The sequence below is a fragment of the Ochotona princeps genome, chromosome 6, assembly GCF_030435755.1.
Source record: "Ochotona princeps isolate mOchPri1 chromosome 6, mOchPri1.hap1, whole genome shotgun sequence".
Classification (NCBI taxonomy): Eukaryota; Metazoa; Chordata; class Mammalia; order Lagomorpha; family Ochotonidae; genus Ochotona; species Ochotona princeps.
The window spans coordinates 9,017,509-9,035,079 of record NC_080837.1 but is presented as its reverse complement, the minus strand read 5'-3'; the positions used below and the strand labels follow the sequence as shown (position 1 = coordinate 9,035,079).

At 50.3% G+C, this 17,571-nt stretch overlaps 1 protein-coding gene across 1 annotated transcript in view; it reads left to right on the top strand.

The window, feature by feature from the left end:
* Positions 1-617: 617 nt before the first annotated feature.
* Positions 618-17,571, top strand: part of CEMIP (cell migration inducing hyaluronidase 1) — a 49,389-nt gene continuing 32,435 nt past the window's right edge. Inside the window, exons 1-8 of the mRNA XM_004594580.2 lie at positions 618-807; positions 1,080-1,218; positions 2,058-2,294; positions 4,426-4,605; positions 7,449-7,519; positions 10,841-10,936; positions 11,601-11,722; positions 17,388-17,520. Of these exons, the coding sequence (XP_004594637.2) occupies positions 618-807; positions 1,080-1,218; positions 2,058-2,294; positions 4,426-4,605; positions 7,449-7,519; positions 10,841-10,936; positions 11,601-11,722; positions 17,388-17,520 (1,168 nt within the window). The remainder of the gene's footprint in view (positions 808-1,079; positions 1,219-2,057; positions 2,295-4,425; positions 4,606-7,448; positions 7,520-10,840; positions 10,937-11,600; positions 11,723-17,387; positions 17,521-17,571) is intronic.

Genomic DNA, 17,571 nt, shown 5'->3' with positions numbered 1-17,571 from the left:
ATGCTTAGCAGGGAGCTGGATTAGAAGCACAGCAACCAAGATTTGGACCAGTGCTCACATGGGATGCAGGTGTTGCAGGACATGGTTTAACATGCTGGGCTACAACACCGGCCCCGAGCCATCATGTCTTACAGAAACTCCATAGACATAGCTTTAGGGGCTCTCGAGATGTGCCCAATAGCAAGAGTGGCAGCCCATAGGAAAGCCTGTGGCATGCCAGCCCTGCCAGGTGTGAGTATATTTCTGGTTCTTCTTAGTTTAGAGACTATTCACCAGTCAGGGATCTATTCTGTTATAAGCAAGGTTGCTTGGTAACAGAGTTTATATAACACCATCTTTCTCGGGTTTCCTGGGGAACAGAGCTAGAAAATTAGCCAAAGGTCAAATTCTCACTTGCATTAAGGAAAAGTTTTGTTAACTCTTCAAATACCACTTTCCAGGCAGCAGAACATCTTGGAACCCAAGGAATCTGGGAAAATTATGGCTTAACACTGAATCATAGAAGGTGCTGAGTAGCCATCTGATCTACCTTTCCTGCTGTAACTGGGGAAACTGACATGCAAGGGTACTGACAGAGAACCGCATGCCTTAGGGCCAGGGGCAGTCTTTGCGTGGTGATGCTGGAGGATGGGAGTGGTGACTCCTCTTTGTCCTTGGCAGCGGTTGCTGAGTGTCCTGACCAGAGCCCAGAGCTGCAGCCCTGGAACCCTGGCCATGATGAGGCCCACCAGGTGCACATTGGCCAGGGCAGGATGTTGCTTCTCACCTCCTCAGCCACTGTCCACTCCATCCACATCACAGAAGGAGGTGAGCAGCTCGCCCCCCCTTGCACCCATCAACAAGCCTTGCAGAGAGGGGCTGCAGGCGGCTGGGACTGCTGGTGAACAGGCTGAAGGGGGTGTGCTTGGGTTCACGCTCGCATCTTCTTTCCATGGTGGTGGATGCGGTTGGGAAATGTGCCTTGTAACCCACCTCGATGGGGCCAGAGGTGCTCAAAGGCTCTGACCTCAGCCTTGCTGCACCTTGCTCTTGACTCTCTCCCCACTTTGTTAATTGCAATTCCATCCCCACTTCTCCAGGCAAACTGGTCATTAAAGACCACGAGGAGCCCATTGTGTTGCGGACCCGGCACATCCTGATTGACAATGGCGGAGAGCTGCATGCTGGGAGTGCACTCTGCCCTTTCCAGGGCAACTTCAGCATTGTCTTATATGGCAGGTAGGGAGGCCAGGCCTGGGCACCTCTTGAATCTGATGGGAGGCAGACTAGGGAGGAGGGGAGAGGCCTTCTCAAGGACAGTGAAAGGCAAAAGGATGAGACAGGAATTAACATTCTGTCCTGCCAGATGGTCTGTTTTTTTTTTATCTGTTTGGTTGATTTTCTTTTTTTAAGATTTATTTATTTGGGCCCAGTGCAATGGCTCAAGGGCGAAATCCTCAGCTTGCAAGTGCTTGGATCCTATGTGGGCACCGGTTTGTGTCCCGGCTACTCTGCTTCTCATTCAGCTCTCTGCTTATGACCTGGGAAAGCAGCAGAGATGGCTCAAAGCCTTGGATCCCTGTACCCATGTGGACACCCAGAAGAAGTTCTTGGCTTTTGACTTTAGATCAGCTCAGCTCTGGCTATTGCTGCCACTTGGGGGCGGCGGTTAATCTGCGGATGGAAGGTCTTTTTCTCTCTCTCTCTCCTTCTCTCCATAGAGCTGGTCTGCCTTTCCAATAAAAATAAATAAATCTTAAAGAAAACATTTATTTAAAAGGCAGAGTTGAGATTGAGAGAGAGAGAGATCTCATCCACTCCACTTCACAATCAGCCACAACAGCCAATGGGGGCTGGACCAGGCCTAAGTCAGGAGCCTAAGACTCCATCTGGGTCTCCCACATGGGTGGCAGGGACCCAAGTGCCTGGGCCATCAGCTGCTCCGCTCTGCCCAGGGTGTGTGTTACCGGGAGGGTGGGATCAGAAGCCATGCTGAGACTCTGTTTACCCGGGCCCTTGGGGTGAGACGTAGACATCTCACCTCCGCATGGAGCAGACAGAGCTGTCTTCCTTCATAGGGCTGATGAAGGCATTGAGCCCGACCCTTACTTCGGCCTGAAGTACCTTGGCGTCGGCAGAGGAGGCACCCTCGAGTTGCATGGACAGAAGAAGCTCTCCTGGACGTTCCTGAACAAGACCCTCCACCCGGGGGGCATGCAAGAGGGAGGCTATTTTTTCGAAAGGAGCTGGGGCCACCGTGGAGTCATCGTACATGTCATCGACCCCAAATCAGCCACTGTTGTTCATTCAGACCGGTAAGGCTTGCCTGCCCTAAGCATGTGATGTGCGCCTTCATTCTGTCTACACTTGCTGGGCGTTCAGCAGGTCCTGCACTAGGTGCCAGGTGTGTAACAGAGAACCCAATGAAAAATCCCTGCAAGTCTGATGGGGTTGAGTTTAGTAGGAATCATCAGACACACACACTCACGCAAAACAAAAAAGAAAATAAAGGGGCCAGTACGACAGTGTGTCGTACTGCAGCACGGGCATCCCATATAAGATCCCAGTCCCAGTCCCGGCTGCTTCACTGCCATTCTAGCTCCCTGTAAATGGCCTGGAAGAGCAGTGGAGAATGGCCCAAAGCCTTGGGCTCCTGCAGCCACATGGGAAATCCAGAAGAGGCTCCTGGCTCCCAGTTTCAGATTTTCAGATTGGCCTAACTCTGGCCATTACAGCCATTTGGGGAGTGAATCCCAGATAGAAGATGGATCTCTCTCTATATATATATATGTCAAGTAAAATACACAGTTCTTCAAAAGAAGATGCCAGAGGAGAACTAACTAAAAGAATTTCTAATAGAATGCCTGAAATGGGATATTAATGAACACTCCCTACACACACACACACACACACACACACACACACACACACACACACAGGCTAAAACCACCTGAGAAAGTTACCTGCAGTGGTGGGAGTGCAGGTCAGCTCCTGTAAAGTGAGGATTTGATGAGAGAGAAGGGTGGAGATGAGTGAGTGAAGACGGGCTGAGAAGTGCCACACTGGCCACTGACGGACCCTGGGAGGGACAGTGGAGGATGAGGAGGATGGGGACGGGGGTGGACCAAGTTATGAAAACAATGCAAAACAAGCTTGAGGGCTCAGCAGCCCCCTTCCAGCTCCCACTGTTACCACCCTTGTTTTTCTTGTCTTTTCAAAATCTCCTTGGCTATTCAAGCTGGCTTTGTTTTCTGGATTCATCTTAGGACTGTTTTGCTTCTTAAGTAGCAAGACAAATTCTTTTGCAATTTCTGTAGTAATTGCACAAAGTCTTTATGTTTGTGTGAGAGTTGGAATCAATATAAAAGTGCCTTTCTTTTGCCAGTTCTTACCAGTGGTCAAAAAAAAAAAAAAAGAAAGAAAGAAAGAAAGAAACCCTCCATAATTCCTGGTGTTTTACATGGATGAAGATGAGTTACTCATGTCAGTTTGGACTTCTGTACTTGTCAGTTAAAAATTAAGAAGATACATGAAAAGTGTTCCCTTTTAAGATTATTTAATTTGAAAGGCAGAGCAAAAGGGAGTTGGAGAGAGGGAGGTTGTTGGATGAGAGAGAGACCAATCAATCTTCCATCCTCTGGTTTTCTCCTCAAATGGTTGCAACAGCCAGGGCTGAGCCAGGCAGAAGCCAGAAGCCAGAAACTCCAACCATGTCTCCCAGGTAGGTGGCAGGGGCTCCAGCACTTGGCCATCCTCTGGTGCCTTCCCAGGCACATTAGCAGGGAGCTGGACCAGAAGCAGAGCAGTGGGGAGTGAAACCAGTGTTGTGACATGGGACACTAGTGTTGCAAGACAGAGGCTTAACCCTCTGTACCACAACAAAAATGATAAACCGAAAAATAATAGGAAGGAGCATGTTTCCAATGGTCAGAAGTTGTTGTTCCTGCCACTCTCAAGTCAGAGGTGACATTTTAGTGACAATGCATCACTGTAGACGGGCTGCTGTGGAGATGACAGTCATGATTCTGGAAAGTCACATGACGTCTGGTTCAGGAATTTGAGGAGGGCAATTTCAGTCTGAACCAGAGATCATATTCCAAGCCACTGACAATGTCTGAACCATCTCCCAGAGTCACACATGTTTCTCTAGGTGGGTCTGAGTGGGTGTCCCCAGATGAAAGAGGAACATGAAAAAGCAACCCTCGAAAGCCTCCTCCTACCTTCAATTCTCTGGCATTTTGTCCACCCTGGTCTAATCCCTTCTTCTTGGGTATTGTGAATCTGGTATGCAAAACCAGCCAAGCGACTTGTTCTTTGCAATATAAGCCACTTTGTTTGCCGACCACAGCCCCACTGGAAGCCTAGGCTGGCATGCTGGCTTGTCACAGCACTGATGTGTGCTCTGACTCCTCTGTTTTGAGGATTTCCTCTTTGTGTCCTTTCTAGGTTTGACACCTACACATCCAAGAAGGAAAGCGAGCGTCTGGCTCAGTATCTGAACGCGGTGCCCGATGGCCAGATTCTTTCCGTCGCAGTGAATGACGAAGGTTCCCGAAACTTGGATGACATGGCCCGAAAGGCAATGACCAAACTGGGCAGCAAGCACTTCTTGCACCTCGGATTCAGGTACCACCCAGTGCTTCCACCTCCTCCAGCTTTAGGGCTTGTTCCCCAAGGGATTTTGTTTTGAATGGCAAACATTGCTTACTGCGGTTGTGCTTGCTTCATGCCTGCCATTGGTGTGCACACCGAGTGACCTTGGCAGGAAGCTACCCTCGCAGTAACCATAGCTTGGGTCAAGCTGTCAGATCCCAGCTCCGTGACAAATCAATGCTACCTGTCCTGTGGCTCCTGAGAGACTTGGGTGCCCCTCCATTCGGCTACTGAGATTCAGGTTGGGAATAGCCTGGACAGGCCAGCCCCTTGTCTTGGCTCAGAGCACCACTTCTGGATTAGCTGGGCAGATTCCCTGTGCCAAGGGAGAGGTGTCTCAGGTTCCAGGGGGCACACTGGACAGCCCAGGGGCAGCTCCGTCTGGAAGGGAGTTTGAAGCAGGAAATGGAAGCAGCCAAAGATGACAGTGATTTGCTGGCATGGTAGATTTCCATTATTAGCCAACCCTGATCACGCCTCCACTCTACTGTTATAGAAAACCAAAGGCTGGTTTATGAGTGAATAGGAGCTAAAGCAGTGAGGGAACTGGCACCTGATGGTCTGGACTTGCGTCCGGGCCATTCCCCTCTGGGAGATATGACCACAGGCCAGTGGGTCTTTGTGTGTGTGGCTGCTGAATCAGTAAAAGGAGTTATCTTGACAGTGACTCTCAACAACCTGTGAGCAGAATGGTTGGCACCCTGACACTCAGTATATATCAGCTGTTTTTCTCTCCTTCTAGAGCCCTAGGAGGTATGATACCTGCTGTGCCTCCCTCGGGGAAGTGGGGCTGGGCAGCAGGAATTACACACTTTGCGGGATAGACTCGTAGCATTTAAAATCGGTAGAGCTGAGATCTGGATCGCCCATCCGCTTACCCGTGCAGGTGGCTGAACAGATGTCACAGGGAGATGCTTGACTGTAGGCCAAGTCTCCTGGGCTCTTCTGGGAAGGTGGAGATTAGTAAGAAGGCTAAAGGGCATGAAAGAGCAGTCAAGCGGGGCTTGGTGCAGACTTGCAAGTAAGAGCAAAGCCAAGCAGGTGTCCCAGACAGACCTGAGCAGCAGGTTCTAAGCTCCAGGGCAAAAACCTAGCTGTGTGGAAGACATGGGGAAAGTCCTCCTGTCAGGCAGAGAGGGCAGGCTGTGAGGCCAGGGTTGGAGGCAGGAAGGCTGGGATTCCACAGGAAGAACCTCAGGGTCTTGGCCAAGACGGCAGTGGGGAAGCCACTGCAGGCTTTCAAGCAAGAGGATGGCACTGCTTCATGCCCAGCCACAGTGAGGCGTCACTCAGAGACGCCTATGTGCTTATCACTGTGGATGTGAATGGTGTGTCGTCACCCTCTCTTCTACATCCTTGTCAAGCAAGTGGGTGGAAATGATACACTACAGCTGCTTTAGTGAGCTAGTGGCTAATTAGAATTCACTTTTTTTTTTTTTTTTTTTAAATCTATTTTATTTTTACTACAAAGTCAGATATACTGAGAGGAGGAGAGACAGAGAGGAAATGGAGCTGCCGGGATTAGAACCAGCGGCCACATGGGATCAAGGTGAGGACCTTAGCCACTAGGCCACGCCGCCAAGCCCCAGAATTCACTTTCTACATGAGAGGTGAAACGTCTTGGCCTTTGAGGACCCTGTATAGCCCTCACCTATTTTCTTTCTTTTTTTTTTTTTCCAGGCATAAAGGTGGTTTATTCAGATTAGCCTAGGTCTCCCAGCCATCTCCCCTCACCTATTCTCCCAGGGGACTGCATTCTTGTCCCTTGTTATTGGTGAACTCTATGTAATGGAGCCCCGAAGCCTTTGACTGTAATGTACATTTTAAATTATTTTAAAAATCCACATCAAATATTAAATTAAAAAAAATCACCAATCATTAATTACTTTACAAGACAAAGCATCAAAACAAAACAAAATAAAAGAGCTCCGAAAGCTACAGATTGCTCGTGGTAAGAGAGAAGCTGCGGGAGGCGGGACAGTTCCTTTCCTTCCTCCCTTCTCCTCACTTGTTTGGAACCAAGAACGAAACACCAGTCAACAAGAGGAAAGTGTGCAAATCCCTTTTTTCTGGGTACAAGGAGGGCCCGACAGAGTAGAGGGTTCCTGCTACCACTGTTTAGAATTCTTTCAACCTGCAGCGCCTGAGGTGCCGTGTTTTGGGTGCTGGGTCCTGAACCCATCCCTGCTTTAGGCCTGGTGAGAAAGACAAAGATATCTCAGAGAACCTTGTTGCCCCTACAGCAATGTGTGCACCTTCTTAGAGTCCAGGAGGGCAGGCAACTCTGCAAAACCTTCCACACCTCTCTCTTTCTCTCTCCCTCTCTACCCACCCATCAGCGGGCTAGGATGCTTCAATCCTTTTCGTGACTCAAGATGGATGGCCCTGTGGTCAGCCCCATTAGCCTCCGGCACGTTTCTTGAGGCCAAGTCTCAGGGAGCCGACCACAAGGAAAATGCATTTTCCTAAAGGGGAGGAGGTGGAATGGGGCACTTCCTGAGTGAGGTCCTAACTGAGCTTGGTGGGTCTGCTGGCTCGTGTGTGTGTGTGTGTGTGTGTGTGTGTGTGTGTGTGTGTGTGTGTGTGCTTGTGACTCATGGTGGGTCTACTGGCAGCTCAGAGATGAAGAGGTTCATGATAAAACCAACAGCAGGCGAGCCAGGCAGGGGACGAAGCCCAGAGGAATGCTTGCAAGGACGGACTCTGTTCGCCTGCTGGAGAACAAACTGCGGTTCCTGCTGATCCAACTCCGCCTCCACGCAGGCTCACCCATACAGCGAGCTTGACTCCTTGCTGTTGTTTGACTTTTTTTACAGGCATCCTTGGAGTTTTCTCACTGTGAAGGGGAATCCTGCTGCCTCCGTAGAAGACCACATTGAATATCACGGTAATTCACGGCTGGCGGCAGGGCTGATTCCATTCTTGTCCATCACCAGATCTCATTCTCCAAGAGACCTGATGTCTTTCTAAATGGTCCACTTCCCCAAGGGTGTGGTTACACCTGTGCTAATGCCTGGTTGAGTGACCAACCACATAACTGGCCGTGTTACATGATGGTGGTGAAGGTCAATGCCAGTTGAATATCAATCACTTGTAGTATTGTTTTCTTTGACTTAACCCAGCAGTTAGATATGTGTGCTCTAAATCCGAGTGCCTGGGTTCGATACCCAGCTCTGACTCCTGCCTCTAGCTTCTTGTTAGCACAACTCCTAGGAGCCAACAGGTGTGACTCAAGTCCTTGGGATCCTGCAACCCATGTGGGAGACCTGTCTCCCGACTTCAACCTAGTCCAGTCTTTTGGGGAATAAAAAGTCAGTGGATGTTTGTCTGTTTCACTGCCTCTCAGATAATTAAGTTTTTCTTTCAAAATAGTGACTTAATGTGAAACATAAAAGTGTCATAGCAGGTGCGTGATTTACGGCTAGGAACAGGCCCAACTGGGGAGGTAAGGGGATACCCTAACAGGGTTGAGGTTCCCACCAAGGGGCACGTGTGCTGGAATGGGGGATGCATTCTATCTAGGAAACAGTTGTAGTCACCCGAGGCACTAGTGTGGGCTGGGATTGGATGCACCAGGCCAGTTCAGACCCCAACACCATCTGGTGGCATGGAGAACCAGGGTAGATGTGGGACTGACTAGGCTGGGCCTCAATCCCCTACTGAGCCATGTGTGAGCTGTATGTGGGTATGGACGAGCCATGGCTGGGCTGAAACATCCAACAACAAGAACCAGAAGCCAGCCGGGAAAAGCCACTGTTCCTGCTAGGACAGGAGGTGAACTGAGTAGGGTTGGCTCAAGGACCCCCTGGTATGCGCAAAATCTGGCATTGGGAGGGGTTCTGATGGAGGAGCCTGGGCAACTCCTCTGGCAGGACACAGCCCCTGCAGGTAAGCGCAAGAAGCATGATAGGAAACAGCCCAGAATAAGCCATGGAAAGTTTCCCACTGGCACACATTTGACATGGGTCAGCAGCAGACCAGGCTGAATCAGTTCATGTCATCCACTGGCAAATCCAAACACCAGAACAGAGTGTGGGTTGAGCCGGGTTTGGTCGCGACAAAACTAGTACACATTATGGAATGCCAGGGTGAGGTTGCCTGTACTGGATTTGACTGCAGCATCCAACCAGCACACGTGAGATCCAGGAAGGGAGGGGCAGAGCTGGCAGGAAGGGAGGGGCTGGTCCCCTCGCCGGACAGCTGCTCCCACTGGAGAGCGTGGGCTGGGATGGGGACAGACCAGACTAAGCAAGGCTGCAACACCTGTGCTCTGCATGTGGACTAGATCAGGGAAAAGCCAGGCTGGGCTGATTATTCCTGCTGGTGCAAACATAAATTAGAGTGGGTGAGGGATGTTTGGGCCTAGCCGCAGCATCAGCTGGCAGAAGCTGGCACTGGGGACTAATTCTGTCAAGTCAAATCACAGAACCACCTAAAGAGTGCATAAACCACTGAGAGAGACCTGGGAGGGAAAAAGTGGGTTCCCCCTTCTTGGGTCACTAGTCCCGCGGGAAGGCATGAAAACTAGGATGGGGGCCGGGGTGGCTAGACAGAGAGGCACTCAACAACATCCGTGAGGGCTGGATGGTTGAGTTGGTTAGATGGAACTAAGCTTTAATACCCACTGACAAGTGCAAGAGCCAAATGGGATGGGGGACAGACTGGTCTACTGCTACACATACTGGTAAATCAGGGTAGGGGGCGGGCCTGGTGGGGGTTATTGTGGGTCGCCCCGACTAGGCTGCAGCTCCCACTGGTTGATGTAAGGGTCGAGTGTGTGCTGGGCAGAACCAGACTGGACTGCAAACCCATTGGTTCCAGTGCAACTTGGGACTGAAAACAGAACCAACCCAGCAATTGAAACCACCAGCTGATCGGGGTGATGGACTGTGCTAGGCTCTATGCTTGCTAGAACATACAAGAATCTGGTCTGGGAATACCTCAAGGTTTCTTTGGAGATCTCCCCAATCGAACTGCTGGACTCAGAACTCTAACCAAGAAAAGACAGAAGACAGAACAGGTCATTCATTCATCTCAGCTATATGTTGGCAGCGAAATATGGGGCAAACGGAGACTTTATGATGGACCATATCAATCAGTGGACAACCTCATCGAGCGAAACTGGCAGCGATTCATAACTGGAGAACTATTAAAACCACTTGAGCAAATATCTCAGAGCATGCCCCACATCCGGGACTTGGGGTGGGCGGGAAACCAGGTGGGGCTTCTCCCTCAATATCCCCCTTTACCTCAGATACATGATGGAAACAATATGGACATAATGGTGTTACCCACTTCCCTATACCCCTTGAACCTTTTTTTTTAACCGTAATTAACTATGTAAAGATTGTCAACAACAATACAATAAAATAAATTTTTTAAAAAGTGCCATAGGAAAAAATCAGACTGAGGAAGAGCAAGCAAGGCTAATAGTTTCGGCTAAAAAAGATACTTTGAAGAGACAGGCTCCAGCATCCCAAATCAGAGCACCTGCTCTTACTCCTGATTCAGCTCCCTGCAAAGGCACCTGGTAGGACAGCAGATGAGGGTCCAAGCCCCTGCCACCACACACAAGAAACCACGAGGGAGTTCCTGTATCCTGACTTTAGATGGGACTGGTCCTGGCTGTTGCAGTCATTTGGGGAGTGAGCCAGCAGATGGAAGCAGTGGTTTACTCCCCAAGTGGTCACAATTGCCAGAGCTGAACCAATCCAAAGCCAGGATCCAGGGGCTTCTAGGTCTCCCATGCAGGTGCAGAGTCCCAAGACTTTGGGCCGTCCTCTACTGCTTTCCCAGACCACAAGCACGGAGTTGGATGGGAAGTAGAGCTGCCAGGACACAAACTGGTGCCCATATGGGATCTCAGCACAAGCAAGGCAAGAATTTTAGCCACTGAGCCATCGTACCTGGGCCAAGAAAGGCATTTTGAATGAGCCTTGTCTGTCCAGCAAAGGAGGCACTGTTGCTTCTGATCCAAGGCAGGAATTCAAATCACGAGTCTGATTTTATGGGAATCTAAGTTGAAACAAAAGAGCAGGCCATGAAGACAAAAGAAATGACTTGATTTTTAAAGTGTTTTTAAAGAACCATCCAAGTTCCACCTGTATGGGATGGGTTAGGGGAAGATCTGTTTGTCTTGTAATCGGTATCTGGGCATGATGGGGTGGTGATGACGGATGGGCACTCAAGCCTCTGATTTCTCTGGCAGGCCACCGAGGTTCTGCTGCCGCCCGCGTCTCCAAACTATTCCAGACTGAGCACGGCGAGCCTTTCAATGTGTCTTCGTCCAGCGAGTGGGTTCAAGGTGAGGCTCCCGGGGACAAGGCCGGCGGGGGGGGGGGGGGGGGCGGACAGCCAGGAGCCACTCCCTCTGCAGAGTCAGTACCTCCTACTGGTACCAGCCGTCTCACTTGGTGGTGGCGTGTCAGTGACAGGTTTCCAGGTGGAACTGATTGTCATGCATGAAGCCACTCTGGGGACAAACCCAAAAGGGATGCCTCCCAACAGTTAAGACTTGGATTTTACCATTGCATTTCCTTTAATTTGAAGAACACCTGTTGTGATTCAGGCAGTGGCGCTGGGTGGGAAATGCAGACAGCAACAGGACCTGTTTCAAATAGCCCACCTCTGGGACCGCAAGTGAGCTGCCAGCCCTGGGGCAGCCCTTGGGTAATGGGTCTTCAGAGGGATTTTATTCCTCTTTTTGTTTAGTTGCTTTTGTAACAGCGAAGAATACATACTGCTTTTATAAATGAGGAATCTGAAAAGAGGCGTTTTTTTTTTTTTTTTTTTTTTTACTCAAAAATGGGAGAGTATGGATCATGCAGCACCATCCACATCCCACCACTTGCAACCAGGGACACAGGAGTCTCAATTCCCACTGCCCGAGGGTACCTGGGACCACACTGGGTGTGACCTGCCTCCCTGGGCCACTTCTGGCCTGACGCTGTTGTCTGCTTTCTGCCTAGATGTGGAGTGGACAGAATGGTTCGAGCATGATAAAGTGACACAGAACAGAGGCGGGGAGAAAATCTCAGAGCTTTGGGCGGCTCACCCAGGGAAGATCTGCAATCGCCCTATCGATATCCAGGTACCCACCCCCCAACAGGCCAGCAGCTTTGCTTCACTCTGGAGAAGACTCTGGAGCTACGGAGTCTCTTGTCACTTGGGTGATAGGAGCCTCCTAGCCTGCAGTGACAGGGAGAGCTGAGGACTGCCAGTTGCGGCATGAAGGCAGAGAGGGAAACAGATCGGCTGCCCCAACCCCAGAGCTGCTTCCTTTCTGGGTCCTGCTGCTTCATCCCCTCACCTGGCATCAGCAGCTGGGACTGGGCTTTGCTGCTCCGTGACGTACCTTTGGGGTCTGGAGTGCCGGCAGGCGTACAATGCTCCCATCACTTTGTTACAGTGAGTTCTGTAAAGCAGTATTGGTAGACTGTTAGGCGGAGGATCTCTCAACGTTCACTCTACCCAAAGGAGATCAGAAAGATGGGGTAAATTCCCATGTTTCCCAGCTCCCCAGCTCCCCAGCTCCTGGGCTCTGTGGGACACAACAGGATAGAGAGAGAGAGAGAGAGTCCTAGGTGACATAATGGCAGTCGCGTTTATTTCCCTACTCCTAACCTCATGCCAAAGCGAAATTGGAGGCCTCTTAAAAGGTTTGTTACAGAATGAGAAGTCCTGGGCTGGCATGGTGGCTTGTTGGCTAATCCTTCACCTGCAGCACTGGCATCCCATTAGGGCGCCCGTCTGTATCCCAGCTGCTCCACTTATGATCCAGCCCCTTACCTGTGGCCTGGAGAAGCAGTGGAGGATGGCCCAGATCCTTAGGCCCCTGCACCCATGTGGGAGACCCAGAGGAGACTCCTTTCTCCTGGCTTTTGATGGAATCACTTCTGGCCATTGAAGCCGTCTAGGAAGTGAACCAGTGGATGGAAGATTCTCGCTCTTTTTCTCCTTCCCTCTGTAACTCTGCCTCTCAGATAAAGAAACTAAACAAACAAACAAACAAAAAACAAAAAAAACTAGACGTCACTGGAGAACTACTCTGGTCAATGTTATCCACTTTTAGACAACAAAAATAGTCAGCTGTCCTCTGTAAACACACATTCCATACTGATGGATTCAACCAACCTTGGATCTAAAAACATTTGAGAAAAAAGATTGTATGTCGTACTGAATAATAGATAATTTCCTGCTTATTTATTTAAAGACAGAATTATAGGGTTGGGATGGATTTGTTTTCTGGTTCGCTCCCCAGATGGCTGCAAAGATCAGGACTGGGCCAAGTCAAGCCAAAAGCAGGAACCAGAAACTTCATCTGGATCTCCCACATGGGTGCAGGAGTCCAAATCCTTGGGTCATCCTCTGATGCTTTTTCTAGGTGGTCAGCAGGGAGCTGGATGGGAAGTAGAGCAGCCGGGACTCAAACTGGTGCCTATATTGGATGCTGGCATCTCTGGTGGCACCTTTACACACTAAGAATAGCTTTTTTCTTACCATTATTCCCTAAACAATAGCAAATACCAACTATTCCCTATAGCGTCCACATTGGGTTAGGAATTATAAATACTTAATAGGTAAACTTAAAGTGCGTGAGAGGGTGTGTGTGGAGTCTGCACAAGGTCTACATCTTTTTATGTAGGAGATTGAAGTGTTCCCAGGACTTTGGAGGCCATGTGGCAGGGTTGGGGAAATGCTAGGGTCTGGACACCCGCTGTTACTGTGTGGGACAGCCATAGTGACTGACAATCTCAGGTGTCCTTTCGTTCCTGCTCCTCTCCTGGGCAGAGCATACACCCTGCTCCTCGCGTGGTAGGAGGGAGCCGTTACCTATCCCGGGAAAGGGTGCTCTGGTCTGCAGGCAGCAAAGGCAAGCGAAGCTTTCTCATTATCTGACTAATGCTCTGTGCTCCCCAGGGCTCCAGGGTTACTGAGCCGGATTTACCTAGCTTAAGTTGCAAATTGCAGACTCCTCTTGGGTCTGACGCCATAACAAAGCATGGACGCCCCCAAAGCACATACTTCCCAGATTTAACTTTAATTTTCTCTTGCAACCCCGAACATTCCAGCTCTGATCAGACGTGGTCATAGATCTCCACTCTCCCGTGTCCTTGACCACAGGAAGTCCAATGCTTCACCAGCTTCCCCTCTCCACATATTTCTGGAAATCCGCAAGGAATGCTTACGTGGCCTCCAAATCCCTCCTGGTGTTGGCCGTGCCAGTTGTCTGGCTCCAGCCTGCTGTGGATGGAAAGGCCCCTTATCCATGCCAGGAATACAGCCCGGCCTTGGCATTTCCTACTCTTCCAGTTGCTTTGCTCTCAGCATGAACCAGGTCCTTCCCTGAGCCACACAAAGCACAGTTAAGCCCCAGGCCAAGAGCTCCATGGATTGCTCCAGTTGCCCATCAGCTGCCACATTGCATGGCTGAGTGCCCCCCTCCCAGGCTCCCCACTGACAAAAGAAGTATCCATGACAACAAACTCCCTGGGTTCCAGCTGCCAGTCCCTGGAAGTCCAAACAAGAACACAGATTTCCTCAGCCTTTCCACAATTGGGAAGCCTTGGAGTTTTCTGCTTAACGTTAAACCCTTGATTCTAGAATAGCATCTTGGCAAAAACCGAGGCCCAGGGAGGGCCATACCCAGAAAAGGAACAGTCATGTGTCTCCAACAGCGAATTCAAACCTGTGTCTGTAGAGACATTGAGGGAGACCAGCCACATTGGGCATGGCAGGTGCCATTCCTCCTCTTGCCACCAGTCTTCAGTCCATAGTGTGATCCCCAGTTCTAGCCTATTCATACTCAGGAGAGGTCAGACTGCTGCCACGGCACCTGCTGCTGGCTGATCCCAAGGCCAGAAGGACAAAGCCAACCTTTCCCTGTTCCCACAAGAGTGGGGAGAGGCAGGATTTCCTCCTTGCAGGGAGCCCAAGCCCCCACTTATAGAGCCCACCAACTGTCCCATATACCCATTTGTGCAAATCCATTTGCTCTGGGGTCCCTCTTCATGGCTGCACCTGCCATCCACTCCTGGCCCACCTGCTCGGCACTGACGCAGTCAGGTCCTCAGAGGGAGTGGCACTACAGAGGCAGGATGGCAGAAGGCAGGCTAGAAAGACAGAGGGAGTGGCAGGGCTGGCCCAATCTGGCCCCAAGGCCATCTTTTCTGGAAGTTTGTAGTTCTACTGGAAAAATGCAGACAAAAATGAATCCACACACCACAGTTTCTACATTGCTGTCTCTCCCTCTGTCTCAGATCTGCCCAGGGGCCGGCTTTGTGTCTCAACAGGTTGCACCACCGCTTTGCAATGCTAGCGTATCATTTCCTTTAACTTTTCTTAGCCAAAACAGAGGTTAGGAAAAGGAAGGCCGGTGTTGGGCCTATGGATCAACCTGCTTATGGGGATGCCTACGTTTCCTGGCCAAGTGCTTGCTGGGAGTCCTGATCCTGCCCTCCAATTCCAGCTTCCTGTGAAGGTGTGCCCTGGCAGGCAGCAGCAGATGGCATAGAGCTGGGTTCCCACCACCTGCTCGGATTGGGTTCCAGGCTCCTGACTTTGGCCAGACACAACCCAAGTCATTATGGGCATTAAATTATTATGGGGAGTGAATTGGTAAATGAGACTTCTCTTTCAATCTCCCCCCAGTAAATTTAAAAAAATTTTTTTAGAATAATCAGATGAATGCTGCCTTGAAATCAGTGCTAGCTGCCTTAGCTCTTTTTGGTAGTGTCTGTTGGTAAGATTCTCACTGTTTTGGGTGTTTCTTGTTAGAAAACACACAGCACTCGATCAGAGGAGTTGGACTTGACCTTTAAACGGCCTTGAGTTTGGGTCTGAACCTACTGAGTCTTCCCAGGCCTCCTCTTTTTGTCTGAAAGCCAGTTTGCAACCCCTGCCTCTGGCTGTCACCGGGGTGTGGGCGTGTGGCTGGCAGGAAAGGGCTGCACTTGAACAGGGCAGGTCCATGTGTGTCTCCTTCCAAACCACAGACAGGAGTTCAACACCCTGTTTCCGAAAAGATCTCCTCCTTGCATTTAAAAAAATTGTCTTAATTGTTCTTTCTTTTGCTGTTTCCTCAGCCCTGGTGCCTTTGGTCCTTGTGCCAAAGACGACAACAGCTGCAGCCCTTGTCTCGATTGTGTCTCTGAGTGACAGCCACTGGCTCCTGCAGGCACACCCTGGCTCCGTTGGGGGGTGGCATGCGGCCCTTCTCTGAGCCGGCCCCTGTGTTTCCACGTGGCCTTTAGGCTGCTTGCCTAGTAGCTCCCAATGACTGAAACCAGACCTGGAGGGCCCCAAGCTGGAGGCCGGGGTCAAGGGCACAGGGCCTGTGGGCAGAAGGGGAAGAAAGGACTTAGAAGCCCATTTTGCAATACCCTGAGTCCAACTTCAGACTTTGCCACGGGCTGGCTCTGGGACCCTGGACTCAAAGCCACTTACCCAGCACTGTGCTGGGAAGATGGAATGAGATAAGAAGAAAGGATGTTTTAAAACCTCATGGAAAATGCAGATAGCGAAGAGACTCACATGGGTTTCTAGGGTGTTTGCACCAAAATAAATTGACCTTTTAATTCCATTATCCATGAACTGTTTGAAATGCTCTCCTTTGTAAATGTTCTTCTGGATTGTTAGAAGAATGCTCAAACTTTCTTGTCCCTGGGTGACTTTTTTTTTTATAAGATTTATTTATTTATTTGAAAGACAGAGTTACAGAGAGAGTTGGGCGGAGAGAGAGTGGGGAGGGGAGGTTTCCAAATGACCACTCAACAGCCACAGTAAGGCTGGTCCAAAGTCATTAGCTTCTTCCAGGTCTCTCAAGTGGATGTAGGAGCTCAAACACTGGAGCCATCACCCTCTGCTTTTCCAGGTGCATTAGCAGGAAGATGGGTCAGAAGGAGAGCAGCGGGGAGTTGAACAGGCACCCATATGGAATGCCGGTACTGTAGGCAGCTAGCTGCTTTACCATCTAAGCCACAGCATTAGCCCTGTTCCCAGGTGACTTTTCAAAATTCCAGTGCCCAGGCTGACAGCAGGCTAAAAGCAGCCTGTGGTATGAGTGTTTATAAAAGATGCTCCCAGGACAGGCATTGGGCCAAACCTTTACAGCACCAGCTACATTCCCCTGTTCTGATTCCTGGTTCAGCGTTGACCTTGGAAGTGGGCTGAGGGAAGAACAGCAATGATGGCTTTGGATTCCTGCTACCCACCTGAGAGAACTTGCATTGAGTGCCTGAATTCTCCCTTGGTCCAGCCCTAGGGCCAGTGGGAACATTTGGAAAGTGAACCGGTAGTTTGTTCATCTTTTACATAAATCAATAAAATTCAGCACATTTTTTAATGTAAATTAAGACAATGGTTAAAGATCCCTTATGTGATATGGAACCAGGTTGGGGCATCTGTGGACTGAACACAGTACAAGGTGTGTGTATGTATGGGGTTCCTCAATAAGTGGTGTTGGCCACCGCCTCTTGTGGGGGGGCTCATGCAGATCCCGAGCCTGCACAAGTCTCCTGCCGGGCTCACCCACGAGTGAACAGTGATCTTAGGGGTTTGCAGACCAACTGCAGTAGGGCCCTGGTCAAGGAGTGGCCATTCCTGGACTTCAAACAATGTAGCAGATGGGGCCCACCACTGGGACAATCACTCAGGCACAATTTTAGCTCTGTAAGTGCATGTCTCGAACACTAATCATCACTTTCCTTCTCAACGGAAAAACTGACTTTGCTCTGCCATTTCCATACTATCCCCAGGCCACAACATTGGACGGGGTGAGCCTCAGCCCAGAGGTCGTTTACAAGAAAGGCCAGGATTACAGGTTCGCATGCTACGACCATGGCCGGGCCTGCCAGGGCTACCGTGTGCGATTCCTCTGTGGGAAGCCTGGTAAGTGGCTCCCTGCCGGGGATCCAAATGCTGCATGTTCCTGGAGCTGGC